Raw genomic sequence first — 19,009 nt, 5'->3', positions numbered from 1 at the left:
TGGAGAGTGACATGAGATTGTTACCTTATCTCTTAAAGATTAACTGGATAGAATGTGCAATATCATCATTTATAAACTTTGCAGAAACTCCTCTACTTGCTTGATATGGGCCTACTTTCTTCTTTTTGAAATGTTTGGTGCGTAACAACAAGAATTCTCACGTGAAATTCGTTGAAATTTAATTATAAAATGAATTAAATTTAATACATAAGATTTAAACTAAGATTGTATAATATAAAAAAAGACATCTAAAGATTTGAGAGTTTAACTTATGGAGTGAATTAAGGATCAAATCGTACATATTAATATTAATTATAATACAATAATTAAGGGGAAAGCAAATATTCTAAAAATTACTTTAAATTTCGAAATAAAAATATGTGATGGGGATTATTTGCACTTTGTTCGTCCCCTTCAAATCTTTTAAAAAGATTCTATACAACAAGGATTCTTAGAATAATACTCTAATGATTTTGTTTTAGTTTTTACTTTGAATGTTTCTTCATTAACAGTATCAATCCTGTGCATATATAATCAAGATTTGGAAGTATTATAGAAACGAATATTGGTATAGAAAAAAATCTTTATAACTGTAGCAAATAGAATTACAAAGAATCCTAACTGTATTGAATATTTGACTCGTGAATACAGTTATATATATATATATATATATATGTATAATTTATTCAAAAAATGGAGAAATTAACGTGCATTGTTGGAAAGAACTCTAACTAGCTAGGAGTGAGAGGTTCAATCAAGAACCTTCCTGTCTCATCCTTTCTTTCTCTTACTTTATATAATCAAATTTTGTATGATCACAAAAGTCCATACTTTAATCCAATAATCTCACATGTTGTTTTCGGTACCTACCTATATGAGAGAGAAAACATATAGAAACAAGAGAAAGAATATCAAAACCTTATTAATTTATTTTTTACTAATAATCATAGGCAAAAGAGGGATATATATGAATGGGGTTATTATGTTTTTTGTATTTATATATATAAATATATTTTGAAAGATATAATTGACGAGCAAACAAACAAAAATACGAAGTTGCATGGAACCTGTGTTGCTTAAACTTATCTGTGAATAAGACCATATATACCCCTTTCACTCTATCTCCAAGTCTCTTTCTACACCCTCCTTCTTGCCTCTCTTACTTCCATTCTTCCTTTTGTTGCTTTTATCTCTTGTTCTCCCCAAAGTACCCTCCAAACCAAATATGATTTCTATTTTCGTTTCTTTTCTCTAGAACCTTTCCCTCCTTTGTCAAAATAATTTGTTTTTTCTTCCTTTTTGGTATCTTTTCGTCACATATGGTTTATTCGACTTACATAATCGACACACACCCTTTCATAAATCTCGTTATTATTAATCGAAATATCAAATTTTAACCGTCGAACTAAGCTTGTTCCGGACATTTCGAACATGTTGGTTTCGATGATTTTACGTGTTCGATCGGTGGAACATACATTGCTTAGTCTTATTTGGACCTACTTTTTACCACACAAAAACTATAAAAATTGCAATAACTACATGATCTTTGTCTGTGAAATTTGTTGGTTATATTTATGATCATTTAAGACTTTGAGAGGGAAAGGGGAAAGAGGGAGGAAGGCAGCTATGGAGTTTATTCCTTTTTAAATTCCTCTGCAAAATAAATAAATAAACACCCAAATCATTATTTTCATTAAATTTTGAAAGCTATTGGTAACGTTACGAGGACAACATTGTAGGTGTGGCAAATAATTGAAGAGAAAATTATTTGTAGATATGATGGCATATCTTGAAATTCGAGAGCTGTGGTGGACAGTATAAGGACAATAGTATTGGTGTAGACTTAAATTACTTGGTGGTAGTTATATATAATAATATTGCCTTTGTTCTTAATTTTTTCCATTATTTTCTTTGGATTTTCCCCAAAATTATGTTCCCCTTTTTTTCTTTATTTTGGACACTAAATTTAAAATAAGAAAAAATTTATTTTAATACAAAATCGCGCACCAAGAAATTTTCTATTGTGGATATGTAAATGACATAAACATTTCAAATAATTGAGAAATTTTGTAGACCATGTTTTGATGAAAGGAATGATATTATCTAGTTAGAATAGAAGAAGAGAAAGTTTTATATCATGAAAGAGAATGAAATTGAAGCAAAAACTATTTTCGAAATTCGATTAAATTTTACATCAATTTTTTGAAAATTTTCGTTTTATTAGTTCAGAGGGTAAAAAACTAACAAACATAAGTACACACACATAAATACATGTTGAAATGAGATTCATGTGTTGAATAAATAATGAGATGTTTAGAGAATTTGATTGATTACTAGCCAATTAGTGAAAAAAGAGAATCAAATCTAGAAGTCTAATGATTGCTAAACTAAGAATCCAACTCTCTTAAACAATGTATATCCTTAGATAAATTAATTAATTAATTACACATTATTAAATTTTATATAAAGTTGGACATTTTTGACTTTAGCTAATAGATTTTGAAGCTTCCTTTTTGTATGAAAAGATGGTGTACAAATGTCTAGCACAATGGAGTCACATTTTAACAAATGGGGTCCTTTTTTTTTTTTTGGCAAATACATAATTTGTGCCCATTTTAGTGGTGGTACCCTTGGTTGTACTTCAATTGCAAACAATTTTTCATGGGATTTTGAAAAAAAGATTGAAAAAGGGAATATATTATGTACATATAACAACAAAGGTATTTATATGTGTATATACAAAAAACTAAAGCTTATGGATCATCCCTTTACACTTTCACTTCTTTTTTTTTTTGTTACTTTGGGGAGGTGCACTTTCTTGTCTTCTTGAGCTTTACGCATGCCCTCGTGTGAATGGGTTTAGTGAAAAAGCCTCCAAAAAGTTGTTAAGAATTTAGACAAAATTAAGGAAGTTGCACACATAGTGCTCATTTAAAGCAAGCTATAGTACATTATTAAGTCATGAAATGTTTCTGAGGTGACACTCTACAGCAAAAATTTAAAGTTTGAATTTTGAAATTGACCGGACAAAATTTTTGAGATAAAACGAGATGTCGTTTATCGTGTAATGTAGAATTAAGCATTAAAAAAAAGTGTAAAACTCGAACTCGAACTTAAGATACGAAATTTTATTAGACTATATAATACAGAAGAGAAGACCAAATATAATGTCAGGAAAAAGTTCAATACGTATCGCCAATAAACTAGTTTAATAAAGATAATGGTCTTGCCATTTTAGCCACCCAAGTACATGATGGTTAATTAGTGTAGTTTTTAAATGTTTTTATATAATTTTCTTTTCCTTTAAATAAGTTCTACTTAACTACCAATATTCCTATTCTTAACAAGTTGAGATAATATATATATATATATATATATATATATATATATATGAAATTTATGAATAAAAATTAAAAAAATTAAATATTTACACATATATTGGTCAGCTCCTTTATATGTATACACTTTTCTTTTCTATTGAAAGTTGACAATACGATAGATTGTGCTCTTTTTACCACGTGCATGATAGATCAAATCAAAGCAAGAAAAACAAAACAATACAATAACCATCTAATTTTTTGTGTGTCCTACCCTAACTAGCTACTTAATCAACTATTATTATCCATAGTGAAATTAAAAGATTTAATTAAAAGATAATTATAAAAATAATCATATTAAATATATAAAATTTTATATATAATAATAAAAAAATTTTAAAAATATCCATCGTCACCATCGATCAACCCTTATTCGGCACGTACCCCAATTTGAGCTGGCTAAGCATGAACGAAAACCTTTTGGAAAAGAATTAATGTGCTTCCCTAGGCACACATTGATGATGGCAGATCTTCCTTTATTTTTTAACAGAATCTCTGCATAAAATATATATATATATATATGTATATTGACAAGACAGGAGTGCCTCCATCGGAAGATCATTGTAAAAGCAATTACCCCAATCATTTCGACTATAAGCACATGTTATTAATTAATGGAGGATTTGGGTGTACTTGGATTCATATCGAATTATTTAATTTTCCTTCATTTTGGTTGATTTTCTTTTTTCTTTTTATTTTTTTGCAAAGACAAAATGCATGCTGGGTCAAGGGCATTAAAGTACATTCAGAGATTTGTCTGTATCTTTCTCTGTCTCTCGCTAGTTACACCTCCTCCAATTATTATGTCCTTTCTGGGACATGTTTTAATCCCAGCCATCCACCATTTTCTGCTTATATTCCTCCTTCAGATGACAATCTCTCACTAGCTTCTTCTCTCTTTCTTTCGATGGCAAGTGAACCCGAATTTTCACGTGCAAGGCACATGCAGTATTTTAGCACAGACGATGATGACGAAGAAGAGGAAGGGGGGTTAATGGAAGGAGAAGAAGGAGAGGATGATGAAGCTGAGGAAGAAGAGAGTTCACCACGTGATTGCGGGAGCGGCTTGTATTTCATGTGCGGTCGTCGCCGGAGAGGTTGGTCTTTGGGGCAGGTTTTGGACCCGAGAGCCAAATGGGTTCAAGAATGGAATAGGGTTTTCCTCCTCGTGTGCGCCACGGGCCTCTTCGTAGACCCATTGTTCTTCTACGTCCTCTCTATAAGCGACACGTGTATGTGCCTCTTCATCGACGGGTGGTTCGCTATCACGGTGACGGCGCTCCGCTGCATGACCGACGCCTTGCACGTCTGGAACATGTGGCTGCAACTGAAGATGGCCAAGAGATCATCGTATGGCAGTAACGCCACCCATGGTGGTAGTGACGTCGGCGGAGGAGGAGGAAGAGAAAGGAGTGGACCCCTCGGCGCCAACGCTCGACGTGTGGCCATCAAGTACTTGAAAGCTAGGAAGGGATTCTTCTTTGATCTCTTCGTAATCCTCCCTCTACCGCAGGTAATTAAATTTTTTATATCAAAATCATTAATTGGTTAATTAATTAAATCCAATCCTCTTCACATCATTATCCTAAGATAATATTAATATTAATCAATATATATTTTCTAATGTTTCATTGATTAATGTGAAGAGGCTAAGATTTTACATATGGCTCTTGGTTTGTAGATTTGTTTGTACACTAGTGTTAGAGTGGAGATGACAAGTGCACGTCATCAATCATTTTAATGCATGCAAGGGATACCCTTGAAACTGTAACAAATATGTGATGCAACCGTGTCGTTTTATCATTTTTAGGGAGGGTATAATGGGGAGAATAAAAAGTTCATAAGATTGTTATTTTTTTTTATAAATAAATTTTTATGGTTGGATCATAATAATTTATTGGCCAAAGAACGTTTTGTGATTAAGATGTGGCTTTTGGGGTTCAATTATTTCTCTCTTTTATTACAAGTGCAATGGGATTTTTGTTGTTCTTGTTATAAGACCAAAAATTGCCACTCTAAAACAAATATAAACCTTTTGTGGAATATATTCTCATCCTAAAATAGATCTATACATCATGCTAATTAAACATTATTAATTTGGTCTCTATGTATATTAATTCAATAAAAAATAATAATATTTTCTAATTTTTTTTCCTTTGGATACATATTTAAAAAGTTTATGTCTAGAAAGCGAGAATAAAATAAAATATTATATTGTTTCTCGACCGTTCATAAAAAAAATTAACAACAATCCTAAATTGGATGTATATATAATATATATTAATAATTAATTTAAAAATCATAAATTTTGAGATAAACAGTTACTTAATATTCAAATTTAGAACTTTTCATTTAAATATCATTGACTAAATAATTATTTATTTATTTAAAAATTGACATTTAAATTTAACTCTTTGGACAGAGAATCGATAATTAGAGATTAAATTGAGTAGGGATTTTTTTTGTTATATTATTAATTATTTTATTTGTATAGCTATTCTTTTAATCTCTTTGGGAAAAATTTTCAAGAAGAGAACAGTTAATCTCCCAAAAGTGAGAACAGTTACTAATAATCATAATTTAAGTAGAAGTACAAACGTGCAACATGCAATTGGTGCTATTATAATTTTATTTTTTTCTCTTCTCTAATTTTTTTTTCCTTTCATTAAAATTGGCTTGTCTGTATCTTAATAAGAACCTTGTACACAGAATAATTAACAATAATTGCTATATAAAATAAAGTGGGATGACAAAAAGAATAAACTGTTTCAACCTCGAATTTCAACAAAAGATTGACTAGACGTCACTGCTTTGTTGATAAAGGAAGCATGCGGTGAGATTCATCCTTTGTCTCACAGCCTCTCTGTCTCTCTCTCTCCCTTGGTCTTCTTTCTTCATACTAGAGGTTTCCCATTTGCTTTTCCTAAGCTTTTTTGGTCACTCTTGCTTTGATTTAACATTGGGTTTCATGGTTAAGAAATGATTATATGCTTGTACCAATTTAAATTGTTCGAATAATATCGGATTTGTATATATTAAGATAGAGTAAAAAGTCTGTTCAATATAATACAGATAGAATTGTTTAATTAAGATTTAGAATATGTACAATGTACGGACATTGAATGTTTGTATTTCACATCATATGATGCAGATGATCTATCGAACTAACAATTGTAAAGTATTATGTTATTGTTTATTTAGTGTAAACGGTGAGATGTTTCGATGTTTCATAGCTTATATGAATCGAATGTGGTGTAGGCTGTATTATGGGTGGCAATTCCATCGTTACTGGAAAAAGGGTCGGTAACCCTAGTAATGACGGTGTTCTTGATCATCTTCCTCTTCCAATACCTGCCGAAGATCTACCACTCCGTCTGCCTCTTACGGCGCATGCAGAACCTCTCCGGCTACATCTTTGGAACCGTTTGGTGGGGGATTGCTCTCAACATGATTGCTTATTTTGTGGCCTCACATGTAAGGTTCCATTTCACCCTTCCATCAAATCTCCATTATAGTGCTAATTACGTTCACATCTTTACAACAGCAAAAATTCTCACCCTTTTATCCTTTTGAAAAGTCATCGTCCTTTTTGGCTTTTCTAACTTAATGATACTTTGTTTGTTTGCTATTCGACAAAATGGTATTGAAATAAAGGGATTTCCCATAGGTGAAGAAAAGCTACAGCACTTAAACTTTTTAATCTCCTATTTGGTACTTCGTGATTCATGTGGGAGGTAAATGTAGTTTAGATAAGTAAAAATAATACCATGTGAACCATCTGAAAGTTTGTTAAGAACTAGACATTGTGGGAAACTACACATCAGATTCCAAAAAGATTGGTAAAAAATATTAATAATTAATTAAGAAACTTAATAAAATATTTAAGAGGGTCCAAGGGTCTATGACTCAATAATTTAATGTGATTTCCAAGTGGTTGTCCTTTTTCGAAATTATTGTTTAGAAGTAAGTACTTTTGAGGGGGGAGATGCCTAAGTAATTGCTTCATGGGTTTTTTCGTCTCTGAATCAGGCTGCCGGGGCATGCTGGTACTTGCTAGGGATTCAGAGGTCTGCAAAGTGCATGAAAGAGCAATGCAGGGTAGTAGAGGTTTGTGACCCGAGACTGTTGGCCTGCAAAGAGCCAATTTACTATGGAACAAGTAATATGGTGAGGGATAGAGCAAGGCTGGCTTGGGCAGAGAACAAGCAAGCAAGAAGAACATGCATAGATAGTCCTGAAAACTATGATTATGGAGCTTATAAATGGACTGTCCAGCTTGTAACAAATGATAGCCGCCTTGAGAAGATTCTTTTTCCCATCTTCTGGGGCCTCATGACTCTCAGGTTCAGGATCTCCTGATCTCCCCAATGTCAACTTGAAAAATTTTTTATTACATAATTTTTTCTTGATTAATACCGACAACTGTGTGTCCATGAACAGCACTTTTGGGAACTTGGAGAGCACCACAGAGTGGTTAGAGGTTGTTTTCAACATCATTGTTCTCACCAGCGGACTTCTTCTAGTCACAATGTTGATTGGAAACATCAAGGTATAAAATGAATAATATTCTTATTTTTCATATTTATTAACTTGAAATCAATACACAAGTTAATTCTAAAGACAATAATTCTTATATCTTATTCTCGTGATGCATTTCATGAACTTCACACGTTGAAAAAATTATGGTTGAAATTAAAAAAAAAAACCCATAACCGATGTTCAGTTTGTAATTGTAATCATCCTATTAGTTAAAAATCACAGGTTAATAAGATGATAATATCAGCAAGGTACAGTGTTTACATATAGGCCAGCAATAGAAATCTTGATGGTGATGATAGTGAAGTAGATGTAAAGCCTTCAGAAGATGTTGGTTTTGACCAAAGCATACCACCAAAGGGTCCCCATAGGTCAGGTGGGAACCCATGAAGGATTTCGTGTCCTTGTGATATTGAACAAATCATTGATTATTTCATGTACCAGACTTACACAGGACAATTTGTTTACTTATCAAAAAAAGAAAAGTCTGACTTTCTGTCACTAAGCCACATTCATAGTAGACCCACACTGCCTGTAGCTGGTTTTAACTTTTTCTTTATGAGAAATAATTAAAAAGAAAATAAATTAGAAAGATTGTTTTAACATATGTGCTTTGTTTCATTTATTTCTTTGTTTTTGTGTATGGCTTCTCTTTGAAGGTGTTTCTGCATGCAACTACGTCAAAGAAACAAGCAATGCAGCTGAAGATGAGGAATATAGAGTGGTGGATGAGGAAGAGGCACCTGCCTTCAGGGTTCCGGCAGAGGGTCCGGAACTACGAGCGACAACGGTGGGCGGCGATGCGCGGAGTCGATGAGTGTGAGATGATCAGGAACCTCCCAGAGGGGTTGAGGAGAGATATCAAATACCATCTCTGCCTGGATTTAGTTAGACAGGTAACAGTACCCATCAGAGTATATATAAATTTCGAACTTCAATAGTTTCCAAAAATTGAGTAACATAATCCAAGAATTGAATGATGAACACTTAATAATTAGGAGGAAAAGCAAAATAAAATAAAGACAATTATATATCCCTACATGCAGAACTTCAAACTTTTGCACATAATTCCATGTTTTGATGGCCCTACAAGGAATCAGATTGTGGGAGAGCAGTCTAAGCTTTTGGAACTCACACAGAGGCACATTTAATTAAATAGTTGCACCACAAGCCAAAGGGGGAATCATGATTTATGAATCTTTTCAGAAACAGGACCCAGTTATTACAATAAAAGTTTGGGAATTATTTAAAAATTTTTAAATCAATTTTTTTTATTATATTTAATCAAAATTTTATATTTTTATTTTATATCAAATAGATTTTTACGATTAATGAGTACCTAATTATCGTTAATTAAAATAACCTCTATTATTTTATGCAAACGTGAAATTAATTTAGAGAATAAAATTACTATATAAAATTAGCATGCCACGTTACTATTTATTGTAACATGTTTAATATTAGATGAATATAAAATGACAAGTGTCATTTTAATTAACAATAATTAATTAATAATTAGTTATAAAAGTTTAATTTAAAATAAAATATAAAAATTCGATTGAATGTAATAAAAAATTAAAATTTATTTAAGTTTTTGTAAATAGTTCAAAAACTCTTTTTTGAGTATCATATTTAAAATAAAATAATACGGTCCTAGTAAAGAAAAAAAAAGTGAAAAAGAAAAAGAAAGAAGCATGTTCCTACTGCAGAGTCAAACAATGGGCTAGAAGCCCATAGCCCAACAAATCTACCAAAATGTTGTCGACCCAACAGATATAGGCTTGGATAGGTGGACTGAACCAGCAATCCCAGCACCAAGTTCTGAGCTTCATTTCCAGCCTAAGCTTGTTTAAATATTTTCTTGTAACATTGCTTTTAATTCATATATGAGAGAGTTTGGAAATCGGATTTTCTAATAATTCCAAGTTTGTTTCAGGTACCATTGTTCCAACACATGGACGATTTGGTTCTAGAGAATATCTGTGACAGAGTCAAGTCTTTAATCTTCACCAAAGGAGAAACTGTAAGTATGTACCAAGTCTGATCCTTGAGATATGAGTAATGAAGTCATTGACTCATTGAGATTAATCAATGTAGATCACCAGAGAAGGTGACCCTGTACAAAGAATGCTGTTTGTAGTAAGGGGACATCTCCAAAGCAGCCAAGTTCTCAGGGATAGTGTGAAAAGTTGCTGCATGCTTGGCCCTGGAAATTTCAGTGGCGACGAGCTCTTGTCATGGTGTCTGCGGAGACCCTTCATCGAGAGACTCCCACCCTCTTCTTCAACACTCGTAACTCTTGAAACTACCGAGGCATTTGGCCTGGAAGCTGAGGATGTTAAGTATGTTACACAACATTTTCGATATACGTTTGTTAATGAAAGAGTGAAGAGGAGTGCAAGGTATTACTCTCCAGGGTGGAGGACTTGGGCGGCTGTGGCAATTCAGTTGGCCTGGAGGAGGTATAGGCACCGGTTAACGCTTACTTCTCTGTCGTTCATTAGGCCTCGGAGGCCTTTGTCCAGGAGTAATTCACTGGGGGAGGACAGGCTCAGGCTTTATACTGCTATGTTGACTTCACCAAAGCCGAATCAAGATGATTTTGACTTTTGAAAAGAGTGAATGTGCAGCTGTATTTTGTTCTAACATTATAGATTTGCATATGTTCTGATACCATTTGTAACGATCTGGTTTACTACGAGAGAGTCCTGTTTGTTTTGACTCGACCCCCTGGTGTATCTACATCTGTATCAATACATATTTAATCTTTCATGTAAAAAGACTAGGATGTTGTTAAGGCAACAGGTTTTCAAGGAAGTTTTGGAGGATCGGTACCAGTTTTCTTATCCTGCTATGTCACTTACATTGTAAAAATTTTAAACATTCCTCTTGTTATTGCATATCATCCTGCAAATATTTCAAGGATCGCACATTTAACAAAGAAAATTAGAGCTAAAGATTCATAGAGCAGTCCAGGAAAAATCCTGATCCCTGATTGCAGCATTCATATTACCTAGCTGACACTGGCAGGGTTGCCAGGATTGCTTCACCTTGCATTTACTTGTTGGAAATATATTCTATGGTTTATAAAGTTTTGACCTGGAAGCATTATCTTGTCCACATTTAAAGATGCAATTTTCTTTGTAGGATAAAATGGATATGATTCACTGCTGTATACAAACAAAAATTTGTTCATCTCCAAGGCAAAAAATATCTCTGCATATCCTCCATTTAGAAGTTTATCCTTGTATTTGCATGGCTTCCCAAGGTTGTTTGGAGTATGAAGCTTCATGGTTCGTTTTCTCCAAGATTAGTCTATATCAAATTCACACCTGATGCCTGGAATAACAAACATTTCTTACAGAATTGGTTAGGTTATACCCTAATCATGGATTTCTTGGCCCGGAATTTGGGTTTGATTTCTCCATGAAGTATGAAAACAAGCATAAATGTTTGTAATCATCTACCTAATAGTACCTGATTCGGACAACCTTCTGATGCACAATCCTTTGCCATTAAAGGCAAGTAGAAGGGAAAAACATGGATTGCTGAAGTTGAAACTCTTCCTTGTTTGCTTCTTTTCATTTTTATAAATAATAATTTCTGGACTACACAACTAAAGTTGGTACAAGAAGTGATGGAAATGTAAATTAATGCTATGCTTTCACTGTTTCTAAAGCAGCAAACTGGTTTTCCTCAGCTTCTGGAACAGCAGAACCCCTGAAAAGCAAAATTGCAAGGCTACCGATGGAAAAATAAATGAAGCAGCCAGAGCAGTGTGTCACAAACGAACCAAAATCAGTTCCTACAATGCACTGCCACCCGGGTCCATATGATCTGTCAAATTCCTGCATCAAATACAAAAGCCTTCCATGAACAAGCCATGACAAAAGATTGTGGACTACGTCAGATGAAGGGAATTGGTTCAGTCTGCTATGAACCAATTCATTCATGTTCAATGATTGTACTTTGAAATCACGTGTGCTACTTGTTATTTTACCTTCTTTATGAAGCGTGCTATCTCAGTAGCGTCAGTGACATCGAAGAAATCGAGGGCTTTTGCAGCCAGATCAAGAGCATCCTGCTGCATGGTTTGGAGCATATCGGTCTCTCCAATCACTGCCTTGCCTTCCAGCATGGTTAGTATGCAGGAAGTTCACAAAGGTTTTCTTCTTCTGAAAAAGTTTTGAGAGCTGATACAGTATAGCAAAAGAAGCCTATTTATGCTGAGTTATGGATTAACTAGAAGTGGTGGTGGAGATTATTTTGCAGTTTTGGAATAAAGGGGCTAGTGCTAGTGGGTCAACCACGTATAGATTCTGTGCTTGTGGTCACCAACAGATTCTGTAGAATTATGCCGAAGGGCCATTTGATACTGCAGAACCTAGTGGACCCTTTTGATTGCATAATTCTTATAGCCTGCCACTACTATGAAGAACAGCACATGGAATACAAGGGAAAGGGGAGGCTTGATTGAGGCTAGTCATGCAAAATTACAAGACTATCTGGTCCTATTTATCGTGTACACGTTGATCTCTCCTTGTGGCTAGTCAGTAGGATTTGGCCATGTGTGAGGCAGCCAAATATGATATTCATATTCATTTTTGTCAAGTTCAGTAAATGGGGCATTTCCTGTTGGGGAAACGTAGAGGGGGTGGGACTGAAGTGCTGTGCACCAGAATATTGAATCCAGTTATAATCCATGAGTGTATTGAGTTTGTTGGTTAAGCATGATTTAATTAGTAGATAAACTAATCTTGTTAAACCAGACCAGAGAAGCTTTGGTTTCATGCTACAGAACAAATCTGCAGAAGAATGCAAAAAGTAGTGGTGGCTAGGTCCTGGAGTACAGTGCAAAGAGGAAATAGCCAAATAGAAATGCCCCCACCTTTCTAATCTGGTTTTTGGAGTTAACTGTTTAGGTACTGTGAAATGATGAAAAATCAACGTGACACTTACATGGTGAGTATGATCAGGAGATTAGAGATTAGCATCCACTTATTATTCAAGCAATATAGACTGTCTAGCTACTTTGTTGTTTAGGTTCTAAGCTATTCTTAGCATCTTATTATTAGGCTTACTGTCAAGATTTTAGCCATCATCTAGTAAACAATCATCTACATCTTTTCTGTGGTGCAATGATGTCTTTTTCACGAGGAAAACAATCAAAAAGGAATACAAAGATCTTCCAAATATTGTGGAGGATGAATCTTATTTTTACTTTGCTCCTCTTTTAATCCTTTTCTTGCCTTACAGTGACAGTGTTTGAAAGAGAAAGAACAGTGCCGCATTTCTTAATTGTCAATGTTACAAACAGGAACATCAACACTGATGTCTGCCAAAATCTGGTTCAGGAACCAGTGATATTTGCAGAGATTAATCAATTGAGGCCTAAGACAGATCCCAGACCAGTAAACATGTCACGATTAACCACTAACAAGACCCTCAAACGGTAATTTATTGAGGCAAAAAAGGTAAGAAATCATGGTATTTGGAGCCCTTGGAAATGTAAGTAGAATCATTTCTAGGTCAACTGCCACAGTTGACAAACTAGTTTCATCTTGACTTTTCCATGTCCTCGATCCTGCAGTCAACTACAATCTCAAATGTTCATGAAGATTTTACAGAAATCTAATGGTTCAACTAAAACCATGCCACGTGCATCATCTCATATTCTCAGTAGTCAGCATAAGTTTCATGGAACAGCTGAAAAGCTGGATTTTGGAGACAAACATCAATTCCAAGGTTAGAGCAAAGTCTAATTAACATAAAAAATGAAATGAGCTAATGTAATATCTCACGTGAAAGTTTTGAAAGGAAAATGGACAGCAAATATTGCCAAAATTCACTGTCCAAACCCCTAGAAGATGTCAGATTGTCAAATATCAGCAAGTCCACATTCAATCATCACTAAATTGTGAGAAAGGAAAACAGAAAAGAAGACACAGAATCTCTCCTGCCTCAGAAATTTGTGGTTAGATTGGACCCTTAGAAATCAAGAGGGAGCAGGCTAAGTTGAAGACAACTTATAGAGTTTTCACATATGAATTGACTGTTTCCAATTTTTCGAGCTGCTAGTTCACATGGTTTATGTCAACCACTGCTACAGTTTATGGGAATTGGTTCTTTTCTTAGTTCCAGTGCAGAGTCCAGCAAATTTTGTTTCCATTATATAACACTAGGATGGTTAAATTCATTGGTTATCAACCCAAAGATGATAATTTTGTTTCCAAAAGATGGTTAAATTTTGTTTCCATTATAAAAAATAAATTGAATTGCTTCACGAATAGTTAAATACATAATATTGAATTCATTTTTACTGTAAACAAAAGTTATATAACTTTTCATAACACATTTGTTATCAACCCAAAGATGCTAATTTTGTTAGACTTTAATTCAGAAAATTCAAAGAGTCATGATGCATGAATTAATCTTCTTGAAAACCACGCACTATATCCATTGAATGTCATGATGCAATGAATTAATCTTCTTGAAAACCATTCACTATATTCATTGAATAAGGCATGGTGTATTTACTGATCTAGACATTGTGATTCTTAAGAGTTCTATATAAATAGATGTATGAATTCATGGCATTGCGACCCAAGAAATCAGATCAGTATACGATGTACCACTTTGTGGGTTTCAGGTATGCGCCTATACTTTTGCTATGGATAATAGGAGTAGCAGCTGACGCCAGAAAGTGTTCTAAAAGGCTGGGCCAAATCGGTACATTGGCTGCTTCAAAATTTTAGCTGTTACGAGCCTTACCATTGAAGCCCATGAAGGTGTGCCAGCTCTCCTGACTACTCAGCCTCTCAATTATTTAACTGATATATAAGATCTGCCAGCTAAAAATTGCCATTCACCTGACCAACAGATCAAATCCACCTGCACTTAAAGACAAATTAGTTTAACAATTAACAAATGCAGAGGCAGCTGTGCCTGTTAAATATGTTAGGATGGTAGAATCAAAAACAATGACAGCAACTCAACCAACCCATAAGTAAAGACTTCTGCACTGTCTCCCACCCGAAATATCTAACAGGGTTGTTCTCCTGAGAACAATTTCTGTGTTTCTTTACTGTCAAGATTCCTTGTCAACCCTTCCCTCTAAGGCCAAAGGATGTATTGTTAGCCTGTTGGTGAAGGTGCTCAATCCCCCACTGACATCCAACCCAAACCTGACAGGAAGACAACTTGTCACCGACACATTCGTGTCGGTAACGCAACGGTATCCAATAAGCTTTCCCCACCTGTATTCATCCCATGTAAAAGAAATCTAATAAAGCCTCAAAAATAGACAAAAATATATGAAGAAAAAGTGTACAAATTTTGAAGGACATTGATGAAAGTAAACATTCAAAACCCTCCAAGCCTTCTTAGCATCTTCCTCGCCACATTTCCCTCCCTACCACTCTTTCGAGTTACCTTAATAAAATCTTTGTTTTTTTTTTTTGTATCCCAAAGAACTTCCTGTTGCTTTTTGTTTATATTACTATAACGTTCTGATCAATCTCTCTCCCTTCCTGTGAGCTGATAGACCACCATTAGGCCACCCCCTGAGAGAGAGAGACGAGCACCAGGTTTCAACATGGCTCGCCGTCTCTTCGCCTGTTTTGGCAGGGGTGCATCTTCGTCTTCATCAAGAAATGAAGTCCATGCAGCACATGGGAAAACCAATGGAGCAGTGGTTGAAGCGACAACACCACCATCATCAGCTGAAGGGCCAATCCTGGTGGAGTTGTTCTCTTCACAGGGATGTGCCACATCGCCGGCGGCTGAGCTGCTGTTGTCCAGGCTGGGGAGAGGGGACTTTCAGCTGGCTGCACCGGTGATTGTGTTGGCTTACCATGTTGACTACTGGGATTACATGGGGTGGAAAGACCCTTATGGCTCAAGCCAATGGACCGTGAGACAGAAGGCTTATGTAGAGTCCTTGAGGCTTGACACCATGTTTACACCGCAGGTTGTGGTTCAAGGCAGGGCTCAGTGTGTGGCTAACGATGAAGATGCTTTGTTATCCACCATTGCTGGTGCACCCAGGTTCCTTGCTCCAACATTCCAGGTTTGTAGTGGTCTCCTTTTGTTCTTTATCTTGTCTTTGTTTGAATGGAGAATTGCATCATTGCATGCTTGAATTGATGAACTTCCAGATCTAGCCATTTGTTACAATTTGTGAAGTTTTTGCTAATTAAGGTCTAGACTCTGGTAAGCAATCATGAATCCATAATGGAAAAATTATAGGCTTCAGGGAAATTAAGGGCTATGTAAGTACTATCTAAAATATTGGAAAACCAATAAATTTTAAGCAATATTTTTATTTTTTTATGCATCAATACATTGTAAAGTCCCTTAACATTGAATAGTTGATGTCAATAAAGGAAAAAAAAAATGGTTTTGCTAAGTTTGGTAAGCAATTAGATCTGGGTGTATATGGAACACATGGTAGGTTTGCCATAGTATCTATATGTTGTCCCTTGTCTCTCACCTTTGCAGACTGAATATATAAATCAAGCTCAAAAATATGGGTAGAAAATGTCCATTTTGCTTCTGCTAAATGCTAATGATGTTGAACTGCAAGACCATCAGCTGTTTGTGGAAAACCATAAGTCTAACCCACAATAAATCCACATTAAATGATTTCACCAACTCTTTCTTTTCTTATACTAAAGCAGGGCCTCATCATCAGATCTTCAGCCTATAGGTCTCTTCACCTTAAAGGAAGATACATGACTATTCAGCCTTCTTTTTTGTTGATATAATACATGAAAAATGTATTTTGTCTATTATGAATAGTCTAGCACATATCATTTCCTGCAATTTATGTTGATCTTCATTGAAACTGAAAGAAATTATCAAGTTAATTACTGCCAGTGGGGAAAGTGATCATCATGCAAATCTATTTTTGTCTGAACAGGCAAATTTCCAAAGGCCTACGTCAGAGTCCTTGCAGGTGACCCTAACAGGAGCTTTGAGGTCTAAGGTAGACAACAATGGTGTCAACATTATGGTGGCGTTATACGAGAACGGATTGGTGAATGACTGCCCTCAAGGAGAGAACAAAGGGAAAGTCCTATCCAATGATTTTGTGGTTAGGAAGCTGGAAAAGCTCTGCACTGTCAAAGACATCTCTGCCAAGAAGACGGTCTCAGGAACTGTTACATTCACCCTATGGGATGGTTTCAATAGCAACAAATGTGCTATTGCTGTCTTTGTTCAAAACAGCTCCCACCAAATTTTCGGTTCACAGAACTTTCAACTGCCAGATGATATGTGAAAAAAATATTGAAAAAATTAATGAAGTATTGTGTTCTGGCTACAATTTTAGGCAATTTATGTACAGGATGTGTTCTTGCTTAGGTATTTGATTTCTTTTCTTTTCCTTGACTTCTTTTCTTCATTTTTCCTTTTGGAATTCCCTTCTTATTCCTGGTTTTATGTTTTAGGAAATGGAGAGAGACATCTGCATACATTATATGATATTCTTTTTAACCTTCCAATGCTTAATCCTTTTATAATTTACCTATGATTACTATCACAGTTGAACTAGTGAAGGCAGTCCTAGCAGCAAAGATTTGCAACCTGCAATTGCCAGAAAATGTTCAACAGGATTGAACTAATTGACTCCACATATATTGCAAAAACAAAGAGTCTTTATATTATCTGTGTAATGTAAAATATATACAATTTTCTACACATTCAGATTGTTGCCATATCTGTGCAAGTTCTTCATCATGGATATGTGGAACATCTTTCTCTCTTTTGCTATACAACCAGAAATTGCTGCACAGATTAACAGGTTTTGACGAGGGGCCAAGACTTCAATGAAATACTCAGTAGGGTCCCCAAGTACTCAAATAGACCACCATCCTTAGAGAGTCTTCTGCTCCTTGGTGTCCCTCACTCCTGGCTCTGGTGAACTTCTTTAATCCATAAAATACACCAGAAATGAGTTTTTCTTGTGCCGCAGATGATCCAATTGCCGTCAACTTTGGCTTGAGAGGAGATGGTCCGGATTTGATCTTATGATCTTTGAGCATAATTGCAGATCCCATGGTTACAATAATACTAACACACGCCTTCTTCGTAAGCATCATTTCAAACATCAAGGAATAGAATCAGAAAGGAAACTCTGGGAGAAGGAAAACCTTGAAAGATTTTGAAGTTTTGAGGAATGAGTTTAGTGCCTGAAGCATGGCTTTGCAGTTATAAAAAGACAATGGAGATGCAAGTTGACAGATAGGCATACAAAAACCACTGGCAAAAACAAGCAGCTCTTCCGTAGGGAAAGGGAGAGGACTCTGTAGACATAGCTTTCCCTTCAAGGTAAAATCTCAGTTCACTTTGAACAGGGAATAGGTAATGTGTCCAATGTGGTGAAACACATACTTCCTTTGGAGGGTGAAAAAAACTGAGTATAGTCCTCTTTCATAATCAATCATGTTAGTCCTTTTCTCAAACCTTCCTCTCTTCTTTCTCTTATGTCCATTGCCTATTGTGCAGTTTCAAGAACCTCGAATTCTTTGATTAATTTTGGTTAAGCCTTTCTTAAACTCGTTTCGACAAGAAGAGCTTAAGGCTGCACGACGTTGTGCTTAAGTTACTGAACCCGTGATAGTTCGCAGACAATTATTTTCAATGTAAGCAATAAGGATTGATAAACCCCACCATGAACCTGCTGCAGGTGGTTCTTATCAACTGAAGAAGACTTGTGTTTCCTTAGTGATCAGACCATATGTTTTCGATTGAAAAAAACACTTCACAACTTGGTTTGGTAATGAACTCACCTTTCCTGTAGGAAGAGTAATCTCCAGGATGACATCATTTTAATTGATTTTCCTTTTCAAGCTGACATCAAACAGGGCAACTTGAGTGAGGAATTCTTAGCAATGCAGTGAACATAGACTAAAACGACAACCTCGTTTTTCTTTTCTTGTTTTGTCTGGTGTGTCAACATCCTCCATCTGTCACTCCGTAGGTCACTGAGATCCTACTAATCAGTGACGGAGTCGAGATTTCATATTTATGGGTTAAAATAATATTTATAAAATAATTATATTAAAAAATATATAAAGGTAAAATTATAAAATTTT

General features: G+C 35.1%; 3 protein-coding genes across 3 annotated transcripts; 2 read left to right on the top strand and 1 right to left on the bottom strand.

Annotated features, from left to right (window-relative positions):
* Positions 4,285-10,767, top strand: LOC18593814 (cyclic nucleotide-gated ion channel 4). Its single transcript, XM_007021192.2, has 7 exons — positions 4,285-4,890; positions 6,636-6,851; positions 7,407-7,720; positions 7,818-7,926; positions 8,573-8,809; positions 9,850-9,936; positions 10,011-10,767. Exons 1-7 carry the CDS (start codon positions 4,285-4,287, stop codon positions 10,524-10,526), a joined length of 2,085 nt encoding a protein of 694 aa, XP_007021254.2. The 3' UTR covers positions 10,527-10,767.
* On the bottom strand, positions 11,459-12,185 carry LOC18593813 (dynein light chain 2, cytoplasmic). The gene is made up of 2 exons (XM_007021191.2): positions 11,914-12,185; positions 11,459-11,761 (listed from the first exon to the last, which is right to left on the bottom strand). The coding sequence occupies exons 1-2, from the start codon at positions 12,049-12,051 to the stop codon at positions 11,570-11,572; spliced, it is 330 nt and encodes a 109-aa protein (XP_007021253.2). The 5' UTR covers positions 12,052-12,185; the 3' UTR covers positions 11,459-11,569.
* Positions 15,229-17,421, top strand: LOC18593812. The gene is made up of 2 exons (XM_007021189.2): positions 15,229-15,981; positions 16,834-17,421. Exons 1-2 carry the CDS (start codon positions 15,508-15,510, stop codon positions 17,191-17,193), a joined length of 834 nt encoding a protein of 277 aa, XP_007021251.1. The 5' UTR covers positions 15,229-15,507; the 3' UTR covers positions 17,194-17,421.

The sequence above is a fragment of the Theobroma cacao genome, chromosome 7, assembly GCF_000208745.1.
Source record: "Theobroma cacao cultivar B97-61/B2 chromosome 7, Criollo_cocoa_genome_V2, whole genome shotgun sequence".
Taxonomy (NCBI): Eukaryota; Viridiplantae; Streptophyta; class Magnoliopsida; order Malvales; family Malvaceae; genus Theobroma; species Theobroma cacao.
The sequence above is the reverse complement of the archived record's forward strand: the minus strand, read 5'-3'. Positions and strand labels throughout refer to the sequence as shown.

What these genes read in the sequence shown, in the direction of transcription:
- LOC18593814 (XM_007021192.2), top strand. Translation starts at nt 4,285, where the DNA reads ATGGCAAGTGAACCCGAATTTTCACGTGCAAGGCACATGCAGTATTTT. An exon ending in TAATCCTCCCTCTACCGCAG is followed by an intron (nt 4,891 to 6,635) that starts GTAATTAAATTT and finishes AATGTGGTGTAG; the next exon opens with GCTGTATTATGGGTGGCAAT. An exon ending in TCTTCACCAAAGGAGAAACT is followed by an intron (nt 9,937 to 10,010) that starts GTAAGTATGTAC and finishes TAATCAATGTAG; the next exon opens with ATCACCAGAGAAGGTGACCC.
- LOC18593813 (XM_007021191.2), bottom strand. Translation starts at nt 12,051, where the DNA reads ATGCTGGAAGGCAAGGCAGTGATTGGAGAGACCGATATGCTCCAAACC. An exon ending in TAGCACGCTTCATAAAGAAG is followed by an intron (nt 11,762 to 11,913) that starts GTAAAATAACAA and finishes TATTTGATGCAG; the next exon opens with GAATTTGACAGATCATATGG.
- LOC18593812 (XM_007021189.2), top strand. Translation starts at nt 15,508, where the DNA reads ATGGCTCGCCGTCTCTTCGCCTGTTTTGGCAGGGGTGCATCTTCGTCT. An exon ending in TCCTTGCTCCAACATTCCAG is followed by an intron (nt 15,982 to 16,833) that starts GTTTGTAGTGGT and finishes TTGTCTGAACAG; the next exon opens with GCAAATTTCCAAAGGCCTAC.